The following is a 26,285-nucleotide window of genomic DNA, read 5'->3' on the forward strand; positions in this document are numbered from 1 at the left end:
GGACCAGTTCCAAAACCGTACAACCCAGATGGACTCCTTCTTCAAGAACCGCAATTTCCCGCCAGACGTAGTTGACGATGCTCTCCACCGCATCTCTTCCACTTCCCGCTCCTCCGCCCTTGAGCCCCGCACCTCCAACCGCCACCAGGACAGAACCCCACTGGTCCTCACCTACCACCCCACCAACCTCCATGTACTACGTATCATCCGCCGTCATTTTCGCCACTTCCAAACGGACCCCACCACCAGTGATATATTTCCCTCCCCTCCCCTATCAGCATTCCGAAAAGACCACTCCCTCCGTGACTCCCTCGTCAGGTCCACACCCCCCACCAACCCAACCTCCACTCCCGGCACCTTCCCCTGCAACCGCAAGAAATGCAAAACTTGCGCCCACACCTCCCCCCTTACTTCCCTCCAAGGCCCCAAGGGACACTTCCATATCCGTCACAAATTCACCTGCACCTCCACACACATCATCTATTGCATCCGCTGCACCCGATGTGGCCTCCTCCATATCGGGGAGACAGGCCGCCTACTTGCGGAACGTTTCAGAGAACACCTCTGGGACACCCGGACCAACCAACCCAACCATCCTGTAGCCCAACACTTTAACTCCCCCTCCCACTCCACCAAGGACATGCAGGTCCTTGGACTCCTCCATCGCCAGACCATGGCAACATGACGGTTGGAGGAAGAGCGCCTCATCTTCTGCCTGGGAACCCTCCAACCACAAGGGATGAACTCAGATTTCACCAGTTTCCTCATTTCCCCTCCCCCCACCCTGTCTCAGTCAAATCCCTCGAACTCAGCACCGCCTTCCTAACCTGCAATCTTCTTCCTGACCTCTCCACCCCCACCCCACTCCGGCCTATCACCCTCACCTTGACCTCCCTCCACCTATCGCATTTCCAAAGCCCCTCCCCCAAGTCCCTCCTCCCTACCTTTTATCTTAGCCTGCTGGACACACTTTCCTCATTCCTGAAGAAGCGCTTATGCCCGAAACGTCGATTCTCCTGTTCCTTGGATGCTGCCTGACCTGCTGCGCTTTTCCAGCAACACATTTTCAGCTAGTGAAGAAGGTGTTTGGCATGCTTTCCTTTATTGGTCATTGCACTGAGTATAGGATGTCATGTTGTGGCTGTACAGGACATTGGTGAAAACACTTTTGAAATACTGTGTGCAATACTAGATTCCTTTCTGTAAGAAGGATGTTGTGAAACTTGAAAAGGTTCAGAAAAGATCTACAAGGATGTTGCCAGGGTTGGAGGATTTGAACTATAGGGAGAGGTTGAATAGGCTAGGGCTGTTTTCCCTGGAGCATCGGAGACTGAGAGGTGGCCTTATAGAGGATTATAAAATTATGAGGGGCATGGATAGGGTAAATAGACAAAATCTTTTCCCTGGGGTGGGGGAGTCCAGAACTAGAGGGCATAGGTTTAGGGTGAGAGGGGAAAGATTTAAGGGGCAACTTTTTCACAGAGAGGATGGTAGGTGTATGCAATGAGCTGCCAGAGGAAGTGGTGGAGGCTGGTACAATTACAACATTTAAAAGGCACCTAGATAGGTATATGAATAGGAAGTGTTTAGAGGGATATGGGCCAGGTGCTGGCAAATGGGATTTCATTAGGTTAGGATATCTGGTCGACCTGAACGAGTTGAATCGAAGGGTCTGATTCCATGCTGTCCATCTCTATGACTTTATGCTATGACACATCTGTGGGACACTATCACTGCGCCACAAGGCCACACCCTATTCCCCTGTCTGTATGTATTATCTTTCACTAGTTGGCACCAATTCCAGTTACACTGAGAGTTGTGCAAAGCCAGTCGTCAAGAAGGTTTTTTGATGCTTGTTGAAATTCAGTCCTGTGGGGTCTACTATCCTGCTCTGTATTCACACAAGCTGCACAGTATAACTTGGCTTCAAGTAACTGCTTTTAATCAATGCTTAGAATTATTCAGTGACCTGAAGTGTTGCAAATTGTGCAATTGAATACATCTCAAGTACTGGGTGATGAAAGTCTCATCTTGCCCGTTGAGGCAAATGGTACTGCTCCTTCCCTTCATAACCTGGGTATGATTTGCTGGTTGCTTGAACAGAAACATAGTCAACATTTTCAATTTAAATGTTAATGTCCTTTCAATTCCAATGCCTTTCTTTTAAGATTGCAGTTCCTTATCCATGAGAGAGATATCATTGTGCAGACTGTTTCATCAGTAGGAAATAAATATCTGCTTTTAGCAACTGCTGAGGACCAAATCAGGAGATTTTGCCCTAAAATGGTTGATAGAAATTTCAGGGGGATGAAGAAGTAGTTGGGCCTTTTGGAATTTCTCAACTGCTGTACGTTTGAGACTGCTCCATTTCTCATCTGCAGTAGCGGGTTTTGAGACCACTAGGACACAGTCTCTCCACAACCCCGTTTCCCCCCACTCCCCCACCACCGATAATCAGCCACCCCCTCCCCTCCACCGCCCCTACCGATTACTTCCTGCCCTGTTGGGTCCTTGAGCCAAGTGCTGACTTCGTTTTTGATTGGTGAATCACTGGTAAGATCCAATGCAGTCTGTGTATACAAGGGGCTCCAAAGTTAAGGAATTTCAGGATATTGACCCAGTGACAATGAAAGAATGATGACACTTGAGCAGGTTAGGAATTTGGGTATTTTTTTTGAGGGGTCAAGGTGCAAAGAATTAGATTTCTCAGGACCCAGTACTCTTGCTCTTTTATCGTCAGAAGTCACACAATGCCAGATTATAGTCCAATAGGTTTATGTGAAATCACAACCTTTCAGGACACCCCCCTGATAAAGAGCAGCGCTCTGAAAGCTTGTGATATTACATAAACTTGTTGGGCTGTAACCTGACATTATGCGACTTCTGACCTTGTTCACCCCAGTCCTACACCAGCAGCTCCCACATTCTTGCCCTTTTAAATGTTAGACCTTTGAAAAGGTGGAGAAATATCATCCAAGTGCCACGTTTGATTGCCTTTGCAAAGGCTGTCTCACTCAATCTCTAAACTGCATGATTTTTGAAATTGGGGTATTTGCGGAAGCTCCTCTTCCTGTTAGGTTACCTACTCATCAAAAAATGCAGGTTTAGATTTTTGCCTTGATGATGATTATAGCAAAGGAAATCCTAGCCTTGACTTTACAGCTTGTGATGACATACAATTCTACTGTTGGTGATAGCTACTTGATCTTCTTATAATCAAGCCTAGTTGTTAGGATGATATAACAATCACATGATGGAGGATGAACACTGGACTTCTTCCCAAAAAAGAGTCAAGCTGGATTTGAAATCTTAACTCTATTGCTTTCTCCACAGATGCTGCCAGACCTGCTGAGTTTCTCTGGCACATTCAGTTATCTTAGATTCTCAGCTTCTGCAGTAAATAACTTTTATTGCCCTATTATTTTTATATGTATATTCCAAAATGCATAATTGCACATTGAATCAAATTGAATCAGAGTCAACCTGCCTTGTTTAAATGCAAGCAAAGCCTGGCAGTTAACTGTCAGTCATTATCTAACTGGTGCATTTTGCTTGGCAGCACCTATACCAATCAAAGTGCATGTCCCACCAATCAGCACACTCTGCCTAAGCAGTATAGAAATGTTGCTTGCCTTTTTCAGTGGTATTTTTAGGAATAGTCCTAACAACTGCTAGGCAAAATACTCCGATAAAGTAACTCTTTTGATCAGCAATACCCAAGTTCCGTGTTAGCCAATGATCGCAACCACTTTGTTACCCTGCACAGTGTCATTTTTGAGGTGGAGTCCCTCCCAAAACAAACAGGAGCCTTAGCCAAATATTTATATCTGACTTCTCATGACATGCTCAGGGCCACAGTGCAGTTTTATAACATTGGAATTGAGCGGTGAAGGCCAGATGAATGGCTCTTATATAGGTTGTTGCATGCTGCTCCAATGATAGTTCGTAGAAAGCGTTGGCAGTGTTTGTATGTCAGAAAGAGTGGGAATCTACCTCTCAATCCCTTGGAAACCCTACACTTGCTGGCAATCATTGCAGCCTCCAACCCTCTTTAATGGAAACTCAGTCATTGAGTCTGTCCAGAACAAAGATCATTAGAGTTCTCGATATTAATGATATCATGACAGATGGGGACAAATGTGGTAAAATGGCGTTGAGATAAACAGAAAAATCAGCCATGATCTGATCACAAGGGACCAAACATGTCCACTCTTACTTGTATTTTGCTGTGTCCCCATTGTGGAGTTCTGATTAAGCTCTGAGGAGGACACTCGATTTGCCATCCATGTTCAAACTGCAGCTTAGATACTGTGGTCATCAGGAAAGTGTAATGGCTGACCCTATACTTACTTTGTGTTGCAACACTAGAATTCCAAATGAATGATTAGCTTGAAACACAAAGCATCGCAAAGTGATTATTTTGTGCTGGTTAATTGTTTTCTAATTCCTTACCTTCGTGCTTCTCTTTTGTTTGGCATTTGGTCAATAAGTATTGGAAACCAATCAAATGAGGAACACTGAATGTTTGGTTGGTTGGCTCAATTTAGAGTCATAGAGTCATGGAGTCCTACCGCATGGAGATAGGCCCTTTGGTCCAAACTGGTCCATGCTGACCAAAATGTCCATCCACCACTAACTCCATTTCCCTGCACTTGTAACATATCCTACTAAACCTTTCCTATCCATGTATTTGTCCCATGTATTTGGCCTTATAAATGTTGTTAATGTACCTGCCTCAACCACTTCCGCTGGTAGTTCATTCCATATGCGTACCACCCTCTATGTAAAAACATTGCCCTCAGGTTCCCTTTTATTCTTTCCTCTCTAACCTTAAACTGAAGACCTCTAGTTCTCCAACCCTGGGAAAAAACCTGAGTGAATTCACCCTATCCGTGCCTCTCATGATCTTTTACACTTTTCTAAATCCCCCCTCAGTCTCCTACACTCTAAAGAAAAATATCCCAGCCTGTCCATCCTCTCCCTATAACTCAGACCCTTGAGTCCAAGCAACATGCTTGTAAATTTCTTCTGAACTCTTTTCAGTTTAACAACATCCTTCCTATAGCAAGGTGGCCAAAACTGAACACAATCCTCCAAGCGTAGCCTCACCAACATCCTGTGCAACTGCAATGTAACTTTCCAACTTCTATACTCAATGCCCTGACTGATGAAGGGCAGTGTGCCAAAAGCTTTCTTCACTGCTCTGTCTACCTGTGACTCTACTTTCAGAGAATTGTGAACCTGAACTCCAAGATCCCTCTATTCCACTACACTCCTTAAGACCCTATCATTTGCCATGAAACTCCTACCTTGATTTGACTTTCCAAGATGCAAGAACTCACGCTTAGCTATATTAAACACCATTTGCCATTTCTCGGCCCACTTCCTCAGCTAATCAAGGTCCTGCTGCAATTTTTGATAACCTTCCTCACTGCCCACAATCCTGCCTATCTTGCTGTCATTTGCAAACTTACGAAACATGCCTTGTTCGTTCTCATCTAAATCATTGATATGGATAACAAGCAGTAATAGACACAGCACCAACCCTCCACTAGTCACAGGCTTCCAATCTGACAAGCATCCTTCCACAATTACTCTCTGCTTCCTTCCATTATCCAATTTGCCAGCTGTCCTCGGATTCCATGCAAGCTAATCTTCCAGAACAGCCTACCATGTAAAGCTTTATCAAAGGCCTTACTGAAATCCAGACAAACTACATCTACTGCCCTGCCCTCATCAACCTTCCTGGTCACCTCATCAAAGAACTCTATCAAATTACTGAGGCACGATCTCAGTCATGCACAAAGCCATGCTCACTGGTCCTCATCAAACCCTGTCTTTCCAAATGCATGTATATCTTATCTCTCAGAATCTTCTCAAGTAACTTACCCACCACAGACATTAGGCTTACTGGTCTATAGTTCCCAGGTTTCTATTTGCAGCCCTTCTTGATTAATAGCACAATCGCTAACCTCCAGTCTTCGAGACGTCACCCATGGCTAATGATGATATAAAAATATCAGCCAGGATCCCCGCCATTTCTTCCCGAGCCTCTTGCAGTGTTCTTGGGTATATCTGGTCAGGACCAGGAGATTTATCCACCTTCATACATTCCAGCACCTCCTCTGCTGTGATATAGATTGCCCTCAAGATATCGCCACTAACTTCCCCAAGTTCCCAAATCTTCATGTCTTTCTCCACCAGTAAACACAGAGGAGAAATATTCATTGCGGATCTCGTCCATCTCCTGTGGTTCTACACATACATGTCCCCCCCCACTTTGGTCTTTGAGGAGTTCTATTCTCTCTCTCTCATTATTCTTTTTCCTTTAATATATTTAAATAACCTCTTTTGATTCACCATAATCTTCTCAGCCAAGGTAATCTCGTGCCCCCCTCTTTTACCCTCCTGTTTTCCTTCTTCAATAAACTCCTGTATTCCCTATATATCTCCATGGTTTCCCTTGATCCCAGCTGCCTGTACCTGAGCCATGCCTCCTTTTTTCTGGTCAAAAACTCAATATCTCTTGCCATCCAGGGTTCCTTATTCCTGCCAACCTTGCCTTTCACCCTCACAGGAACATATCGACCTTGAACTTTAGCTATTTCACTTTTAAAGGCTTCCCACTTGCCAGAGGTCCCTTTGCCTGCAAACAAACTATTCCAAACAACCCCTGCAAGCTCCTGTCTAATTCCATCAAAATCCCCAATTTAGAACTTGAACATGTGGGCCAGTTTGTCCCTCTCCATAACTATTTTAAAATTAATAGATCTATGGTCATTGGTGCTCTCCACTGTCTCATCCATCACCTCTCCAACCCTATTTCCCAGGAGTAGATCGAGTTTTGCCCCTTCCTGACTAATATCCTCTATACACTGCTTGAAGAAACTTTCCTGAATGCATTTAACAATTCCATCCCATCTAAGCCCTTAACGCTCTGGCAGTCCCAGTCTATATCAGGAAAATTAAAGGCTCCTACAATGACCCTATTGCTCCTGCACGTCTCCACAGTCTCCCTGCATATTTGTTCCTCTAATTCCCGTTGTCTATTTGGGGTCATATAGTACCAACTGAATAACATCACCATCCCCTTCTTATTTTTTATCTCCACCCACAAAGCCTCACTGGATGATTCTTCAGTTATTTCATCTCTTGATTTGATAAGAGATTTGACATAGTGGGAGCGGAAGTGCTCAGTAATGTTGCATTGGGTTGAATAATGCATTCTTTGGAGGTAGCCTGGTTTTGCTTTTGCCTCTGAGCAGTTTTCTCAAGCAATACTGAAATATTGCATTTCTCCATTTGGGGGAGTTTTGAAACACTTTGCACCTTTGTCGGTGATGCCTGTGTTTTTCTTTTGGAAATAAGTTGTTTCTTGGTATCACCATTCCTATAAACAAGAAATTTGAGCCCAAATTTGAAGGATGCATAAAAGGTACAAAATGAGATGACAAATTATGTGTGAAAGCATGTCATTAATACAGATGCAAGAGGCCAAGCAGTCGTAAAAATACGTTATCACCTGCAGTCAGGGTCCTGTGTCAGGCTACAAATGCAAACATGAATTTTTAAATGGGTTATCAACATTAAGCTATTACAGTTCACAATTTTAAATATTTAATAATCTCAGCGCTGCATAGAGAGAAGAATTTTCACTTCGTATTTCCTTCCATTGCATTTGGACAGCTTTCTCTGCTCTGTGCCAGTGGTGTGCCACAAGGATTGGTGCTGGGTCCCCTGCTTTTCGCCAATTATACAAATGATTTGGATGTGAACCCAGGAGGTTTTGTTAGTAATTTTTGCAAATTACACCAAAATTGGAGGTGTACTGGAGAGCAAAGAAGGAACTACAGAGTACAAGGGGGTCTTGATCAGTTGGGCCAATGGGCTGAGGAGTGGCAGATGGAGTTTAATGTAGGTAAATGGGAGGTGCTGCATTTTGGAGAGGCAAATCAGATCAGGACTTATGCATTTAATGGTAAAGTTCTGAGGAGTGTTGCTGAGCAAAGAGATCTTGGAGTGCAGGTTCATTGTTCCTTGAAAGTGGAGTTGCAAGTAGATTGAATAGTGAAGAAGGTGTTTGGTCTCCTCTCCTTCATTGGTCATAGCATTAAGGATAGGAGTTCAGAGGTCATGTTGCAGCTGTACAGGACATTGGTCAGGCCACTTTTGGAATATTGCATGCAATTCTGGTCTCCTTCTTATCAGAAGGATGTTGGTTAGGCCACTCTTGGAATATTGTGTTATAAAATCATGAGGGGCATGGATTGGGTAAATATACAAGGTCTTTTCCCTGGGGTGGTGGAGTCCAGAACGAGAGGGCATATGTTTAGGTTGAGAGGGGAAAGATATAAAAAGGACCTAAAGGGCAACTTTTTCATGTAGAGGGTGGCGCGTGTATGGAATGTGCTGCCAGAGGAAGTGGTTGAGGCTGGTACAATTGCAATATTTAAAAGTCATCTTGATGGCTTTTGGAAGGGTTTAGAGGGGTATGGGCCAAGTGCTGGCAAATGGGACTAGATTAGGTTAGGATATCTGGTTGGCATGGACAAGTTGCACCAAAGCATTGGTGTCGGTGCTGTACATCTCAATGATTCTATGTTAGGCATTCATGCACGTGGCTATAGATGGTGCTTTGAGTCGAAAATGGCATGACGTGTTGTTTGTCATTTTCCTTCAATTGCATTGAACTAGCAGCAAATCAAAGGCAAATACATTGATAGGACAGAGCTGTTTGCTTTCTACAAGAGTCACATTGATATCAACACCAGATTGTCTGTCATGTATTTTCTTAATAAGATGTGTCCTTGTGAATTATTCTGTCAGCTGTTATTTACAGTGCACTAAATAACTTGTTTGCTGTTATGAGAGACTTAGAGCCCTCGCCAACCCGCTTTTATAAGGCTGATGATACAAAGTATAGGTGGGATTGGTGATCCCCAGTCTTGGTGGGCATACATTACAAAAGGTACTGGTTCTGAAAAGGTTGCATTAACCTTACCCGATTGGATGATGCCACACAATCTTGGGTGGACAGTAGGAGGAATATAGCCTGAGGTCCCAATGGGGTTAGGTGTGTCATCCCTGGCTCCTGATATTTTGCACAGCTACTCATGACCCCCAGTATACTGAATAAAACCAAAATCCTGCAGATGTCAAGATCAGGATCAGGATCCAAAGATGTGCGGGTCAGGTGGATTGGCCATGCTAAATTGCCTGTAGTGAGAGATGCATTAGTAGGGAGTAGGTGAATGGGTCTGCATGGGTTTACTCTTTGGAGGGTTGATGTGGACTTGTTGGGCTGAGGGGCCTGTTTCTGCACTGTAGGGAATCTAACCTAATCTAATTATATTGGAAATCTGAAACAACTGCAGAAGTAACTGGAGGAATTCAGTAGTTCTTGCAGCATCAAGGGACATAGAAACAGGGTTAACATGTCAAGAATTTCTGAAGAAGAGTCAGAAACATTAACTCTGTTTCTCTCTCCACAGATGCTACCAGACCTGCTGAGTTCATGCAACGTTTTCTGTATTTGTTGCACTTGATGTTCCTATTGCTGTCATTCAATAACCTACATCCTGTTGTTAAGTCAAGTTCCTCTTCCTATTTAAACTCATTTGTGGTTCATCATCCAGCCCTTCCTTACACCCAGTATGGAAGGGAAGATGAATGCAGTACTCCTTCATAAACATTAGCTAGTAGTGGTTAATTCCACAGCATACAAAACTGTAACGCTGAAGGGTACTGTGCCAGTGAGATGACTAAACTTCAAAGACTGGCTATGGACCAGGGAATGGCTTGGAACCTTTACATATTGTATAATGTTTTCATATTGATGCCAATATAAAGAGCTGATTGGATTGTTCCTATAAAGATATTCTTGCCCTTATTTGCTGTTACATATGTATATTTCTGTAAACATTAATCATGGTCTAAACAGATTTGTGTTACTATTGTATTCTATTTGCCAGAACAAGATATGCCAAAGTTAATTTTTTTGTGTGTCAGATTATGAAACATTTGGAAGCAGTTGTAGCCAATTATTTTCACAGTTAGATCTCGGTTTCACTTCTGGTGATTTGGCCAGCAGGGTTTCAAGCCAATAATTGAAAAAAAATGATCATCACTACTTTTTGCCTCTGTTGGAGGAACCCATACAAAACAAAAATCTGATTTTCCAAAGAAGTGAAGAGCAATGTTCCTTTTTAAGTTTTAGTGTCTTTCATTTGACTTAAAAAATGTTATTTTAATAGAATTAAGAATAGGTTTACTTTGTGTGGATAAGTAGGTTTTCAAATTATTTTTGTTAAAAAAGTGCATCTGAATGATATTGCTCACTAAGTCAGCTGAAAAATCATCTGCTTTCCAATCTTGAAAAGTGTAAGTACGACTGTGTGCTTTTCCGTGAAACAGTTTGCGTAGGGAAGAGAACACAGTGCAACATGCAAATAAATCACTGATTGCACTTAGTTAATGAATCAAACCAAGAGTTGAATGGAGATATTGTGGTAATGCAGTTCCATGAAATAAATGTTTTCATGCAGGTTTGCTACAGTTTTCAAGCTGACAGCGTAAGGCTTCTTTAGTCATTGCTATGGAGATCAAGAGCATCTAAATTCGAAAGCTTGTGAAGTTATATTCTGTCTGTCAATATTACTTTCCAATGTTTGTGAAGGTGATTCAAAGCAAGTTAAGTTACCCTGCCGTTACCATGGTAACTAAAAAAAATGAACATATGTTTTTAGTTAATTTACTTGATTTCTCTTAGGTCATAAGCATGAAGTTCCATGTATTCTGCCGCTTGCGAGATTCTCACACTTTTATCTTGTTTTATTTTTTGTCTTTTTGGAGCATGCCCAACTTGCAGCGACTTCCTTAACCTGGTGCAAGGCATCATGGATCTCCAGGAGCTTCTTGCAAAAATGACGACAAAAGTGAGTTTTACCAGGGGCCCTTTAACAGAACTTTGAACTTTGAGACATTCGCTCCAATTTATGTCTTAGTGTTCTATTGTGTGATTAAGCAAGCAGATGGGTTCTGCCAATTGTCAGGTTCAAATAAAGGGCTTGCAATTTGTTATTGTGGACAGTGAGGGTTTAGGATGTCAGTGGTCTCTTTGCAATGTAGAAATTGAACCGATGAACCAAGTGTCATGTTATGGTTTTATAATCCTGAATATTTTATTTTCACATGCCAACTCTCCCCATGATGGAGTCTGGTTTCTCGAGTCAAATTGACAGATTACTATAGAGTCATAGATTTGTACAGCACGAAAGCAGACCCTTCAGTCTAATTCGTCCATGCCAACCAGATATCCTATATTAATCTAGTCCTATTTGTGAGCATTTGGCCCATATCCCTCTACACCCTTCCTATTCATGTACCCATCCAGATGTCTTTTAAATGTTATAATTGTACCAGCTAGCACCACAGGAAGCTCAAACCCTCTAACCCTGGCAACATCCCTGTAAATCTTTTCTCAACCTTTTCAAGTTTAACAACATCTTTTCTATAGCAGAGAGACCAGAATTGAATGCAATATTACAAAAGTGGCCTAACTAATGTCCTGTACAGCTGCAACTGACATCCTAACTCCTATATTCAATGTACTGACTAACAAAAGTAAGTGTACCAAACACCTTCTTCACCCGACTGTCTACTTGCAACCCCACCCTCAAGGAAATATAAGCCTGCATCCCAAGGTCTCCTGGTTCGACAACACTTCCCAGGACCCTACCATTAAGTATATAAGTCCTTCTCTGATTTGCTGTTCCAAAATGTAACACCTGACATTTTTCTAAATTAAACGCCATCTCCCACTCCTTAGCCTATTGCCCATCTGATCAAGGTGCTACAGAGCAACTCAGCATTCAAATATGCACATCAATGTGAGCTTTTATTCTGATAAATGGGCATCAAAAGAATTGCAGCATTGGCCATTCAGCCCCTTGAGCGTGCCCCACATTCACTTCGATCATTCAGTGATTTATATTTTAACCCTTTAGTTCCATAACCATGAATACCTTTAGCTAAAATAAAACCCTATAATACTCCATTTCATAATGGTCAATTGATCTGTTTCTGAAAGCATTTTCAGCAGAAGAGTGTTCCAGATTTGCAGCATTCTTTATGATGAATGGCTTTGCTCAATGATTTACCTCTTCCACAATGACAGTGAATTCTAGATCAATTTTTGATTTTAAATCTGGGATTTTTGTTCAGCAAAGGTATTACAAATATGGGCCAAAGGCAGGTTTAGCCACAGATCAGCCAAGATCCAATCTCATTGAGGGGCTGAATGGCCTACTCCTGTTCCTACGCTTCTCTTGTATTAATGTCTGCCTTATTAAGCTGGCACCTGTATCAGTGGGTCTATCTATCCCATTAATTCCTTTAACAATCTCGAACATCTCACTTTGATCATCCCTTATGCAAACATCAATCATCAGACTCAAAAGATGTTGAATAGTTAATTGACGCTCCAGTGTATTGACTCTATCATTCCACATAGTGATGGTTATATTATATGGAACTTGACAAGAATGATGGAGAGAGAGCTTGGCAGGTTTAATTGTCCTTCACTTTACCTTGGAGATGTGCTTTAAAAATTTTAAAATGTCAACAACACTAACTTAGGGATCACATTTAATGTTGCAGAGTGACACATTGCAGAGAATTATGATGCATTTCTTTCGAGCTGAGAATTCCTTCAGCAGAACAAAATTTCTTTTAATGTTGACTCTTTGATCTTTTCTTAAATTGAAATTGGGATGCAGGTCAGTCTTAATCTGATCTCTTCAAGCAAATGGAATTTTCTGACTAAGGAAAATCGATATTAAGGCAAATTATCAGAACAGTGTCCCTTTTTGTAATTTTCTACTGTGCAGAAGAGAAATTCCGTCTATAACCCATTTATGATTCTGAGAGGTTTCCAGTGAACAAATTTTGATTACAAAAGGAAAGTATTCAGCCTACAACTTCTGTTATCAGAATAAATGCAATGTACTGCAAGTTCTGGAATGAAGACAGCAAGTGCTGGAGATTCTCAGCAGCTGTGGAGAGAGAAACATTGGGCTGAATGTTGCCAGAAATTAGCTGAGCGTTGTTGTGTTTGAGTTTCTTTCAATGAGTCTTCTTGCACTATTATCCCAAACTTGCCTCATTAATTCAGTGGTATGCCAGTGAGAGCCCGGATCTCCCACTCCATGCCAGTAGAATGCTCACCATTGTACAGGAGATTGCGTGATTCCAGCTCCCAGCACTTTGGAGCATTCCTGCAGAGTTGGACGTACCAGACGCAGGGACATTGGCGCTCCATTTTGCAGACTGGGAGCTGAAGGTCCTGGTGATTAGGCGATGCAACCTCTTCCCCCAGGGTTAGCAGAAGATGCCAAGGCACCAGACCCTGTCCAGCCTGGGCCAAGGTTGCCACCCGGGGCGAGGGCAGCTTTATCCTTCCAGAGAAATAGGAAACAATCTCACAAGAGGGTCAATGACTTTCTCCGCCCCAAAAGGGTGAGTGATATCATCTTCTCCCTGTGCTACCTTACCCTCACTCCCGCCCTGTTACCGCACCCATCTCCCATCAAGGCTCATGCTCCACCATTCTCAGTATAGCATGCAATGTCGTCCCTCACCCTCGCTCATCCACCACAAACTCTCAACACCATTGATCCTGCATGCCCTCTATGATGTCGACTCACATGTTCGAGGCACGTCCCCACCTGTTTCCTGTCCTAACAGCTGTGCCACCAACTTTTACGTCACTCATGTTTCTCTCATTCATGGAGAAAAACAGCTCATTGTAGGGGCTGAAAGTGCCAGGGTGGCTGGGGCGCCTGACATTTTGTTTCTCATCCCTCGGAGGCAGTGATCGTGACTGTAGCTGACTGAGGAGTGGGACCAGTCATCAGGACATCATCCATGCCCCAGCAACCAAGTAAGAATATTTGTCCATGGCTGTGCTACTCTCCCATTGTCCACACTCTGTACTATTCACCTGCCCAAATGTTGACATTCTCTCTGTTGTCTCCTGCAGATTACTATGGGCTCTGAGATCAAGGGAATGGTGCTGCCAATATACAGCATGGAACCCTCAGTGGAGGCACCAGCTAAGCTGTCCTTTCAGTCTCCACCCAGCTCAGACACTGGCACCTCATTGGTTACATTGACTGGATTAGAATTGGGAGCTCCAGTTGGTGAACACTTCACTGCCACATCTCTGCAGATGGTCAGGGGAGAAGTGCCCCAGGTCACTGGCACTCAGAGGGTGGCTGGAGACCAAGTACCCGGTCAGACCCAGGAAAACGAGGATTACCCGATATTACTTTGCAGAAGCAGACACAGGAGCAGCAGGCAGAGCTGTCAGAAAGACTGACACAGAGGCTGTGGGCCAGCAGCAATGAGGTTGGCATCCTGATGCCTTGGGCATGTGACCATCTGTCCGCCTCCGTGGGCAGGTTGGCAGCTGCCGTGGAGACCCAGATCCAGCAGCTTCAGGGGTCACCTTGAGAGATACACTGATTGGCACTCCATTGATCTAGCCTCTGGTGCTGAGCTCCAAGAGGGAGTAGGGTGACAGCGGGAATGAGGGACCTTGACTTCATTTAGGATTTCCCTTCCTCACCAGAAGACAGGGTGGTGCTAGTGGGCACCTGGCTGTAGGAGGAACCAGACCGCCCCCTGCCCCCACCCAGCAGGACACTCCTTTCAGGACTCTCGAGATGTGCCTTCCACCTCCGTCCTACCTCAGCCTCAGCCCTGAAGGACGGTGCACCCACCTCTGGGCAGAAGACCCTCAGTCTGAGCTGTCCGGGTACAAGCTTCTCCCAGGGTCACGTGACCAAAGCTCTGAGGACATTGGACTCCATTGTACAGCGGGGTCCCTCCAGCACAAATGCAGAACCTGGGACTGCACTGAGACATAGTGGGAAGGAAAGAGATAATGCCTTCTGAGAGGACAGAGGTGAAGCATTGCTGTAAAAACATCATCATGGATTTTAAATATAATTCACCATTCATCATCAGCTTTGTATTTGTTTAGCTGCAAACACAACATTGAAGCTGCAGAGCCTAGCCATCCTTCGTGAGGTTCTATTGTCTAAAGTGCAGAGTGAGCAAAATCTGCATTATGTGCAGGCAATTATATCTCAAAAGGTACAACTCGAGTGAATCTTTCCAGACGGCAAGACACTACTTAGTGTGTGTCACAGCAAGGAGTGGCGATGATCCTTGATGATGTATGGTGTGGTCAAGAGTGTTTGGGGTCCATACAGCAGATTACAGTAATGCCTAGGGTTCACATCCAGCATGAGGCACTCATTAGTGTGTGTCCACTTCAGTGTATGGGCCATCCATGTGATGCTGTTGTCCTATGGGAGGCCTCACCTGACTTGAAATGGAAATTCCCTCCCTCACAGAAGGGAACACTGATGCTGCCTGGCCTGCTGCACTTTTCCAGCACCACACTTTTCAACTCTGGTCTCCAGCATCTGCAGTCCTCACTTTCTCCTAGGAACACTGACCCTGCTCACTCCAGGGCTGGTCTCAGTCATTTGTATCTCCATTGAGCTTATCCTACTTCCAACCCAATGGAAGTCAATAGTGATTGCTCCTCAGCAAGTGAGTGTTTGGCTTAGCCTCTTGGTGGAGTCCCAAGCGTACACATTCTCAGTTGCACTCCTCATCAACTACATTGGCTTTGAACTTGCCCACGTTCCCTCTGAGAGAAACTCTCCCTCATCTCTCTCAACTGAATGACCACTCGTTCTGAAACTATGATTCCTCGTTCTTTCCCCCCACGTTAACATTTCAAGGTCCTGGTGTGAAACACGGTTATCAATAACTTATTGTCCCTGTAAGGTGCAATGATTCAAGTCAGAACGAGGAACTAAGTTCTCCATCTCAATAAGTCCACCTGCTCCCTAAAGGCATTCTCTCCCTGACCCTCATTTTGAAATTGAAATCATTCTGATTTTGAGCTGACAGGGAAGGTTGAAAGGTCACATTTGCTGGTCAGAGGTAGATCCCCTGGGAAATTGGTGCTGGGCCTGTTCCTTTTGGATTGTTGATTCTTTTTGGTGTTGCACTTCTCACGCTGGTGTTGATCAGGGAAGGATTACACCTTATTTTTTAAACCTTTTCACCCGTCATATCTATAATCGCATCAGGAAAATTGGGATGTTCCCCAAGTAATCACAGTTTATTATTAATTAACTTGACATCTCTCACTTAATTCACTCTGACAATACATTGTAAACATTTAAGTAGCTATGATAGGATACAATTCCAGAAGAAAAATTTCTGTACAGAAGGTCGAGAGATTTGTAATATTTTATGAGCAGTTATCCGTGCAGCTGAATCTAAATGCACATTAGCAGTTTACAACTGTTGTATATTATATTGGGCAGTTTCATAAGAGTTGGGCAGTGTAGGTATAACTTATATCCATTCTTACTTTCTACCTGATCATTGTTGCTCAGTAAGTGTTTGTTGACCACTGCACTTTTGCATTACTTTATCCCCACCCACATCCAAAGGAATAGATTTTATGTTTTCAGGGGAGTCAATGGTCTCATGTCAATCTAAAGACCACAGGTAATATTCGGGTGACCTGGGTTTGAATCCTGCTCGTGGTGGAATTTGAATTCAATAGAAAATCTGGCTTTCAGAGTCTAATCATGACCATGAATTTATTGACAGTGGGGAAAAAAAAGTCTGGTCCTAAAGGAAATCTGCCATCCTTACCTGGTCTGGCCTATATTTGGCTTCAGGCCCACAGCATAGAATCCCTGCAATGTGGAAACAGGCCATTCAGCCCAACAAGCTCATACTGACTCTCTGAAGAGCACCCCACCCAGACTCACTATCCCCAATAACCCTGCATTTTCTATGGCTAATTCACCTAACCTGGACACTGTAGGCAATTTATTATGACCAATCCACTCGAACTTGCACATCTTTGGTGTTTGGGAGGAAACCAGAGCACCCGGAGGAAACCCACGCAGACACTGGGAGAACGTACAAACTCCACACAGACAGTTGCCCGAGGCAGGAATTGAACCTCGGTCCCTGGTGCTGTGAGGCAGCAGTGCTAACCACTGTTGCTCCAGCAATGTGGTTTGAGTCTAAGCTGCCTCTGGGCAATTAGGGATGGGAAAATAAACACTGTTTGAGCCAGTGACACTCACAGCCCATGAATGTATTAAATATAAAAGTATGATGCATGCCTAAAATGCACATGGAAAAATTGAGGCACTCCCTCCAATCAGCAGCTCTTTGATCCAATGTGTTATTATGTTTTTAATTTGATTCAAAACTCATTTGGAGCATAGCCTCTAGAGAGATGTACCAGCTGTAGATGCACGTAAGCCAAGGTGGTAGCTGGGGTCAGAAGAGCATTGTGTGTAATATGGGAATATAATCCAACTTTTAGCAATGACTGTAATCTAATTGTGGGATTGAAATGATTAGAAACTGTTCATGCAGAACCTTTTACATTAATGATTTCTTCAACGCTGCATAATAATTAGGGGAAATAAAATTTCAGTGCATGAGGTGCTGCAATTCTGGTTACAAATCTGCTCTTGAAATTTAAAAATGCATATTTATATATTGGAACAAATCCACAGAAATAGATCTGATATTTTTATCATGACACAGTGTTTCTTTTGATGCATTTTTGAATAGTTGAAAGCTCTGTGCATTAATTATGTGGGAAACAGATTCCAACTTTTGTTTTCAACAGCAATTTACACAGTGCCCTTAAGTCGAGAAATGACCGAGGTTTCTTGACAGAGGTGTAAGAGAAAACATGCTCGTGAGATGCTGCAAGAAGGAGTAACAGTCAAAGCATTTTATGGAACCCCTACAGTGTGGAAACAGGCCCTTCGGCCCAACAAGTCCACAGCAACCCTCCAAAGAGTAATCCACCTCGACCCATTCCCCTATATTCACCCCTGACTAATGCAACTAACCTAGATATCCCTGAATGCAATGGGCAGTTTAGCATGGCCAGTTCACCTGACCTGCACGTCTTTGGACTGTGGGAGGAAACCAGAGCACCCGGAGGAAACCCACACAGACTCAGGGAGAATGTGCAAACTCCACACAGGTAGTCACCCGAGGCTGGAATCAAACCTGGGTCCCTGGTGCTGTGCAGCAGCAGTGCTAACCACTGAGCCACATTTTCAGAGGATGATAAAGGAGGAGAGAGGTGTTAATGGTGAATGTTCAGGGTGTGAGTTGAAGGAATGATGAGGGAAAGAAGGCAATGGAAGAGGTAGAGCGCATCGGGTCACAGACTGAGAAACAGACAGATTGTGTAAGGGGGTTAATGGAAATAGTTGCAGTGAAATTGTAGTTGATTCTCGGAAATAAAGTTCTGCTTTGTTGGATTTTCTCACTCATGTTCAGTTGAGGGTAGATTTCTCTTTGTGCTGTTTTTGTGCTTTCACCAGTTATGCTGTATCTCACCCATTGCCGCTTTCCGCTTATCATTCTTTCAACCACATGCTGAACATTCATCGTAAACAACTCTCTCCTCCTTTATCATCCTCTGAAAACGCTTTGACCATGTTTTCGACTGTTACTCGATCTTGCAGCAACTCACAAGCATGTTTTCTCTTACACCTCTGTCAAGGAACCTGGGTCATTTTTTGACTTAAGGGCACTACGTAAATTGATGTTGGAATCTGTTTTTTTCCTTCCCTTCTGGGACATAGGTGACACTGTTTAGGCCTGGATTTATTGCCCATGCTCAGTGTCCTCGAGAAGATGGTTTTGAACTGTCCACTTGCTCAATTCCCTGAGCGAAGGGGATAGTCAGAAGTCACATGATACCAGGTTATAGTCTGACAGGTTTATGTGAAATCACAAGCTTTCAGAGCGCTGCCCCTTCATCAGGTGAAGTCACCTTGGACTATAACCTGATGTCATCTGATTTCTGACCTTATCCACTACAGACTAACACCAGCACCTCCACATCATAGGGAGGGATTTCCAGGATTTTGACTAAACATCATTGAAGGAATGGCAATATATTTTCAAATCAGAATGGTGAGTGGCTTGGAGGGGAACGTATAGGGGGTGGTTTTCCATGTGTCTGCTGTGCTTGTCCTTCTAGGCAATCTTATGGGTTTGGAAGGTGCTATCTAAAGATCTTTGTGAATTCCTGCATTGTAACGTGTAAATGTTACACTGTGCTTCCATTGACCGTTGGTGGTGTAGGGAGTGATGCTTGCGGATGTGGTGCAAAGTTGGTTGGTTTGTCCTTGATGATGTCAAGCTTCTTGAGTATTGTTGGAGCTGCACCCATTCAGACACGTAGGGGGTATTCTGTCACACTCCTGACTTATGCCTTGGAGATGGTGGACAGGCTTTAGGGATTCAGGAGGTGAGTTGCTCACCTTACTATTCCTAGCCTCTGACCTGCTCTTGTAGTCACCATGTTTGTATTTCAAATTCAGTTAGTTTTGGGTCAATGATAGCTCCCAGGATGATGAAGTGTGGGATTCTTGCTTGGGTAGCAGGATTTGGTGCATCATGGACTGGGCAGCCTTTTTCTGCTTAAGCAAGACAAGATAAATGATTTACGTGGGTAACTTTAAAGAGTGAAAGAAAGATTAATAGACTTGGGAGAAGCAAGAATCTTTCATCTTGCTTGGCAAAGAGGAGAAAAACGTTCTTCTCTGAAGTTTGTGAATCTTAGGAGCTCATTGCCATAGAGAGCTGTGTGGGCAGAGTCACAGAATCTCTACAGTCTGGAAGCAGACCATTCAGCCCATTGAGTCCACAGGGATCCTCCAAAGAGTATTTCCCATTCCCTATAATCCTGCATTCCCCATGGGTAATCCACCTCACCTGCACAACCCAGGACACAGTGGGACAATTTACATGGTGAATCCATCTTTGGACTGCACATCTTTGGACTGGGGGAGGAAGCCAGGGTATCCAGTGGAAACCTACACAGACACAGGAAGAAGATGCAAACTCCGCACAGACTGTCTTCTGAGGATGGAATTGATCCTGGTCCCAAGTTCGATTCTAACCTCAAGTGACTGTCTGTGTGGATTTTGCACATTCTCCCTGTTTCCTCCGGGTGCTTTGGTTTCCACCCACAGTCCAAAGATGTACAGGTTAGGTGAATTGGCCGTGCTAAATAGTCTGATGAAGGTCATTTGCCCGAAAGGTCGACTCTTCTGCTCCTTGGATGCTGCCTGATCTGCTATGCTTTTCCAGCACCACACTCTGGACTCTGATCTGCAGTCCTCACTTTCTACTACATGCTAAATACTCCATAGTCTTCAGGGATTTGTTGGTTAGGTGCATTAGTCAGGGATAAATGTAGAGTAATAGGATAGGATAATGGGTCTGGGTGGGTTATTCTTCGAAGGGCCAGTGTGGACTTGTTGGGCTGAAGGGCCTGTTTCCACACTGTAGGGATTCTATTCTATTCTTGCAGTGAACTTTGCTGGTCTCTCAATGTATCAGACACAGCTATTCTAAGCAAGATTTTCCATTAGATTTCATTTTTTTAATGAATAAATTGCACACAGGGTGGTTCAATTTATATTATGATTAATCTTAACAAGTGTTTCAAACGCACATGCAGCACACTTACTTCACATTCTGCTCGGCTAATGCCATCTGGTGATTGGATTAATGCTTTGAGCTCTAATTTGTCACCCCAGTTTCCAAATATGCAAAAGCCTGAGGGGAATAGTTTTCCTGGTGCTTCTTGCTTATTCCAATTACCCAAAGCAGAACAGGAAATTATAAAGTCCACCCTAACTTTTTCTCTTTCTGCATTAACTTTAGAACATAGAACATAGAATAATACAGCACAGAACAGGCCCTTCAGCCCACGATGTTGTGCCGAACATTTGTCCTAGCTTAAGCACCCATCCATGTACCTATCCAATTGCCGCTTAAAGGTCACCAATGATTCTGACTCTGCCACTCCCACAGGCAGCGCATTCCATGCTCCCACCACTTTCTGGGTAAATAACCTACCCCTGACATCCCCCCTATACCTTCCACCCTTCACCTTAAATTTATGTCTCCTTGTAACACTCTGTTGTACCCAGGAAAAAGTTTCTGACTGTCTACTCTATCTATTCCTCTGATCATCTTATAAACCTCTATCAAGTCACCCCTCATCCTTCGCCGTTCCAATGAGAAAAGGCCTAGCACTCTTAACCTATCCTCGTACGACCTATTCTCCATTCCAGGCAACATCCTGATAAATCTCCTCTGCACCCTCTCCAAGGCTCCACATCTTTCCTAAAATGAGGCGACAGAACTGCACACAGTACTCCAAATGTGGCCTAACCAAGGTCCTGTACAGCTGCAACATCACCTCACGACTCTTGAATTCAATCCCTCTGCTAATGAACGCTAATACACCATAGGCCTTCTTACAAGCTCTATCCATCTGAGTGGCAACTTTCAAAGAGCTATGAACATAGACCCCAAGATCCCTCTGCTCCTCCACCTTACTAAGAACCCTACCATTAACCCTGTATTCCGCATTCTTATTTGTCCTTCCAAAATGGACAACCTCACACTTGACAGGGTTGAACTCCATCTGCCACTCCTCAGCCCAGCTCTGGATCATATGTTAGTCCCTTTGCAGCCGACAACAGCCCTCCTCACTATCCACAACTCCTCCAATCTTAGTATCGTCTGCAAATTTACTGACCCACCCTTCAACTCCCTCTTCCAAGTCATTAATAAACATTACAAACAGCAGAGGACCCAGAACTGATCCCTGCGGAATTCCACTTGTAACTGGGCTCCAGGCTGAATATTTACCATCTACCACCACTCTCTGACTTCGACCAGTTAGCCAGTTCTCTATCCAACCGGCCAAATTTCCCACTATCCCATGCCTACTGACTTTTCGCATAAGCCTACCATGGAGAACATTATCAAATGCCTTACTAAAATCCATGTACACTACATCCACATGCTTGGTCACCTCCTCAAAGAATTCAATAAGACTTGTAAGGCAAGACCTACCCCTCACAAATCCGTGCTGGCTGTCCCTAATCAAGCAGTGTCTTTCCAGATACTCATAAATCCTATCCCTCAATACGCTTTCCATTACTTTGCCTACCACCGAAGTAAGACTAACAGGCCTGTAATTCCTGGGGTTATCCCTATTCCCTTTTTTGAACAGGGGCACAACATTCGCCAGTCTCCAGTACCCTGGTACCATCCCCGTTGACAGTGAAGATGAAAAGATCATTGCCAACGGCTCTGCAATTTCCTCTCTTGCTTCCCACATAATCCTAGGATATATCCCGTCAGGCCCGGGGGACTTGTCTATCCTCAAGTTTTTCAAAATGCCCAACACATCTTCCTTTCTAACAAGTATCTCCTCTGGCTTACCAGTCTGTTTCATACTCTCCTCTTCAACAATACGGTCTCTCTCATTTGTAAATACTGAAGAAAAGTACTCATTCAAGACTTCTCCTATCTCTTCCGACTCAATACACAGTCTCCCACTACTGTCCTTGATCGGACCTACCCTCGTTCTCGTCATTCTCATGTTTCTCACATACGCATAAAAGGTCTTGGGGTTATCCTTGATCCTACCCGCCGAAGATTTTTCATGCCCTCTCTTAGCTCTCCTAATCCCTTTCTTCAGCTCCCTCCTGGCTATCCTGTATCCCTCCAACGCTCTGTCTGAACCTTGTTTCCTCAACCTTATGTAAGCCTCCTTCCTCTTTACAAGACATTCAACCTCCCTCGTCAACCAAGGTTCCCTTACACGACCATCTCTTTCCTGCCTAACAGGTACATACATATCAAGGACACGTCGTATCTGTTGCTTGAAAAAGTTCCACATTTCCACGACATCCTTCCCTGACAGCCTATGCTCCCAACTTATGCTCCTCAGATCTTGTCTTGCAGCATCGTATTTACCCTTCCCCCAATTGTAAAACCTACCCTGTTGCATGCACCTATCTCTCTCCATAACCAAGGTGAAAGTCACAGAATTGTGGTTACCATCACCAAAATGCTCACCCACTAACAAGCCCATCACTTGTCCTGGTGCGTTACCGAGTACCAAATCCAATATGGCCTCCCCTCTGGTCGGACAATCTACATACTGAGTTAGAAAAGCTTCCTGGACACACTGCACAAACACCGCCCCGTCCAATCTACTTGATCTAAAGAGCTTCCAATCAATATTTGGGAAGTTGAAATCGCCCATGACTACTACCCTGTGGCTTCTGCACCTTTCCAAAATCTGTTTCCCAATCTGTTTCTCCACATCTCAGCTGCTATTGGGGGCCTATAGTAAACACCCAACAAGGTGACTGCTCCTTTCCTATTTCTGACTTCAGCCCATACTGCCTCCAAAGGCAGATTCCCCTCAAACTGCCTTTCTGCAGCCGTTGTACCATTTCTAATTAGCAATGCCACCCCCCCTCCTTTTTTTACCACCCTCCCTAATCTTATTGAAACATCTGTAACCAGGAACCTCCAACAACCATTCCTGTCCCTCTTGTATCCACGTTTCTGTGATGGCCACAACATCGTAGTCCCAAGTACTGATCCACGCCTTAAGTTCACCCACCTTATTTCTGATACTCCTTGCGTTGAAGTATACACACTTGAACCCATCTCTGTGTCCGCAAGTATTCCCTGTCAGTGTTACCTTCTCCACAGCCTCCCTACATTCTTGGACATCCTGACAAACAGCTAGCCTACTGGCTGGACTACAACTCCGGATCCCATCCCCCTGCCAAATTAGTTTAAACCCCCCTGAAGAGTGCTAGCAAACCAACCCCCCAGGATATTGGTGCCCTTCTGGTTCAGGTACAACCCATCCTGCTTGTACAGGTCCCACCTTCCCCAGAATGCAGTCCAATCGTCCAAATACCTGAAGCCCTCCCTCCTACACTATTGCAGGGACTGTAATGGATATAATTCCATTTTTGGTTTATTCTGATTGACATTGCCACAGCTCTATTCTGAATTTTCCTGTTTGTAGCTCAGACCCTCCACGATCTTATTGACTAGAGGAACAGGCTTGAGGGATACGGTTGCTGCTTCCTAGTTTAGACCCAGGTCTTTGTAATTTACATTCCACATGATTCTCTTTCTCATTTCTTTCTGCAGTTTGGGGGTAAAAAGCAGTTGGTTTCTGCTGGCAGTTTTATCCCCTTGTGCATGCCTCGATACCTTGTCCTGACCGCTTCACTGCCACTGCTTATTCCTACCATGTTATAAATGCCACAGTTGCTTTTACAGTCAAACATTGAATCCCACAGTACACAAGGAAGCCATTCACCCCATTGCGTCTCTGTCAGTCATGTGGACCAGGTACAGCATAGAAACAGACCCTTTGTTCCAACCAGTCCACACTGAACATTATCCCAAACGGAACAAGTCCCACCTCACTGTACCTGGTCCATATTCCTCCAAACCTTTCATATTCATGTACTTATCTAAATGTCTTTTAAACATAACTGTACCCGCATCTATCACTTCCTCTGGAAGTTCATTTCATGTGCGAACCTCTCTCTTGGTTAAAAAAAATTGCCCCCTTACTTCTTAAAATATTTCTCCTCTCACGTTAAAAATATGCACCCAAATCCCATCGTAGGGAAAAGACACCTGCAATTCACCTTATCTATACCCCTCATGCTTTTATAAACCTCTATAAAGTCACCACTGAACCTCCTACACTCCAATTAAAAAAAAGTCCCAGCCTCTCCTTGTAAGTCAAACCGTCCAGTCATGCCGACATCTTGGTAAATATCTTCTGAACCCTCTTGAGTTTAATAATATCCTTCCTAAAGCAAGGTGACTGGAACTCATACAGTACTCCAGAAGAGGCCTCACCAATATTCCCACTGGTGTGGTGGGATGAGGAGCAAATAATTTATGACTGAAGTTATTTTGCAGAAAGGGTTGTGAATCTTTGGAATTCTCTTGCCCCAGAAGATTGCAGATGCTCCCTCATTAAATGCACTGGTTGGGAAAGAAGGAGATAGATATAGCTCATGTGGCTAAAGGAATCAAGGGATATGTAAGGAAGGGATCAGGATTTTGTGTTCGATGATCAGCCATGACCATAATAGTGGAGCAAGCTTGAGGGCTCAAATGGCCTACTCCTCCTCCTATTTCTTGTGTTAATTTACAGCAGTCTTTTCCTTTGGCTGGAAGACTTAAAAACCTTCTAATGACCTGAAACATTGATCTGCTGCTGCTGTGCAATCTGGGAAGAACAAATAACTGGATGTTTGCCAATGAAGAAACCATCTCTGGGCATCTAGTCATGGCTGTAGACTGTGGGAGGGTCAACACAAGTGAGATTTGGAGGGCAGAAGCTCTACTCAGACAAGAGTTCCCTGCCAGGGTGAACAGGGAAAGTGAGTAAGTTATCAGCAGACAAGTCTAAATGCCCTGAGGTACCTACCTTTGGATGTAGGTTTGCTCGCTGAGCTGGAAGTTTAGTTTTCAGATGCTTTCTAACCATACTAGGTAACATCTTCAGTGAGCCTTCGGACGAAGCACTGCTGATGATTCCTGCTTTCTATTTGTATGTTTGGATTTAGATTAGATTACTTACAGTGTGGAAACAGGCCCTTCGGCCCAACAAGTGCACACCAACCTGCCGAAGCGCAACCCACCCATACCCCTACATTTACCCCTTACCTAACACTACGGGCAATTTAGCATAGCCAATTCACCTGACCTGCACATTTTTGGACTGTGGGAGGAAACCGGAGCACCCGGAGGAAACCCACGCAGACACGGGGAGAATGTGCAAACTCCACACAGTCAGTCACCTGAGGCAGGAATTGAACCCGGGTCGCTGGCGCTGTGAGGCAGCAGTGCTAACCACTGTGCCACCGTGCTGCCCACCGTCCTTGGGTTGGTGAAGTCATTTCCTATGGTGATGTCATTTCCTGTTCTTTTTCTCAGGGGGTAGTAAATCGGGTCCAAGTCAATGTGTTTCTTGATAGAGTTCCAGTTGGAATGCCATGCTTCTAGGAATTCTCGTGCATGTCTCTGTTTGACTTGTCCTCGGATGGATGTGTTGTCCCAGCTGGAGTGGTGTCCTTCCTTATCCTTATGTGAGGAGACTAGTGAGTGAGGGTCATGTCTTTTTGTGGCTAGTTGATGTTCATGTAACTTGGTGGCTATTTTCTGCCTGTTTGTCCAATGTAGTGTTTGTTACAGTCTTTGCACGGTATTTTGCAAATTACATTAGTTTTGCTTATTGTCTGTACAGAGTCTTTCAAGTTCATGAGCTGCTGTTTTAG

The 26,285-nt window shown here is 44.0% G+C and overlaps 1 protein-coding gene across 6 annotated transcripts in view; it reads left to right on the forward strand.

The window, feature by feature from the left end:
* The window catches only part of LOC122557625 (protein kinase C-binding protein NELL1-like), a 1,008,016-nt gene that overhangs the window by 160,048 nt on the left and 821,683 nt on the right, over positions 1-26,285 (forward strand). For 5 of the 6 annotated variants that reach the window (XM_087996275.1, XM_087996277.1, XM_087996278.1 and 2 more), the window contains exon 7: positions 10,849-10,934. In XM_087996275.1, the coding sequence (XP_087852401.1) occupies positions 10,849-10,934 (86 nt within the window). The remainder of the gene's footprint in view (positions 1-10,848; positions 10,935-26,285) is intronic. The other variant, XM_087996274.1, reaches the window with a different exon arrangement.

This window comes from Chiloscyllium plagiosum, unplaced genomic scaffold (assembly GCF_037043375.1).
Source record: "Chiloscyllium plagiosum isolate Xiang-an unplaced genomic scaffold, Cpla_swu_hap1 HiC_scaffold_18, whole genome shotgun sequence".
Taxonomy (NCBI): Eukaryota; Metazoa; Chordata; class Chondrichthyes; order Orectolobiformes; family Hemiscylliidae; genus Chiloscyllium; species Chiloscyllium plagiosum.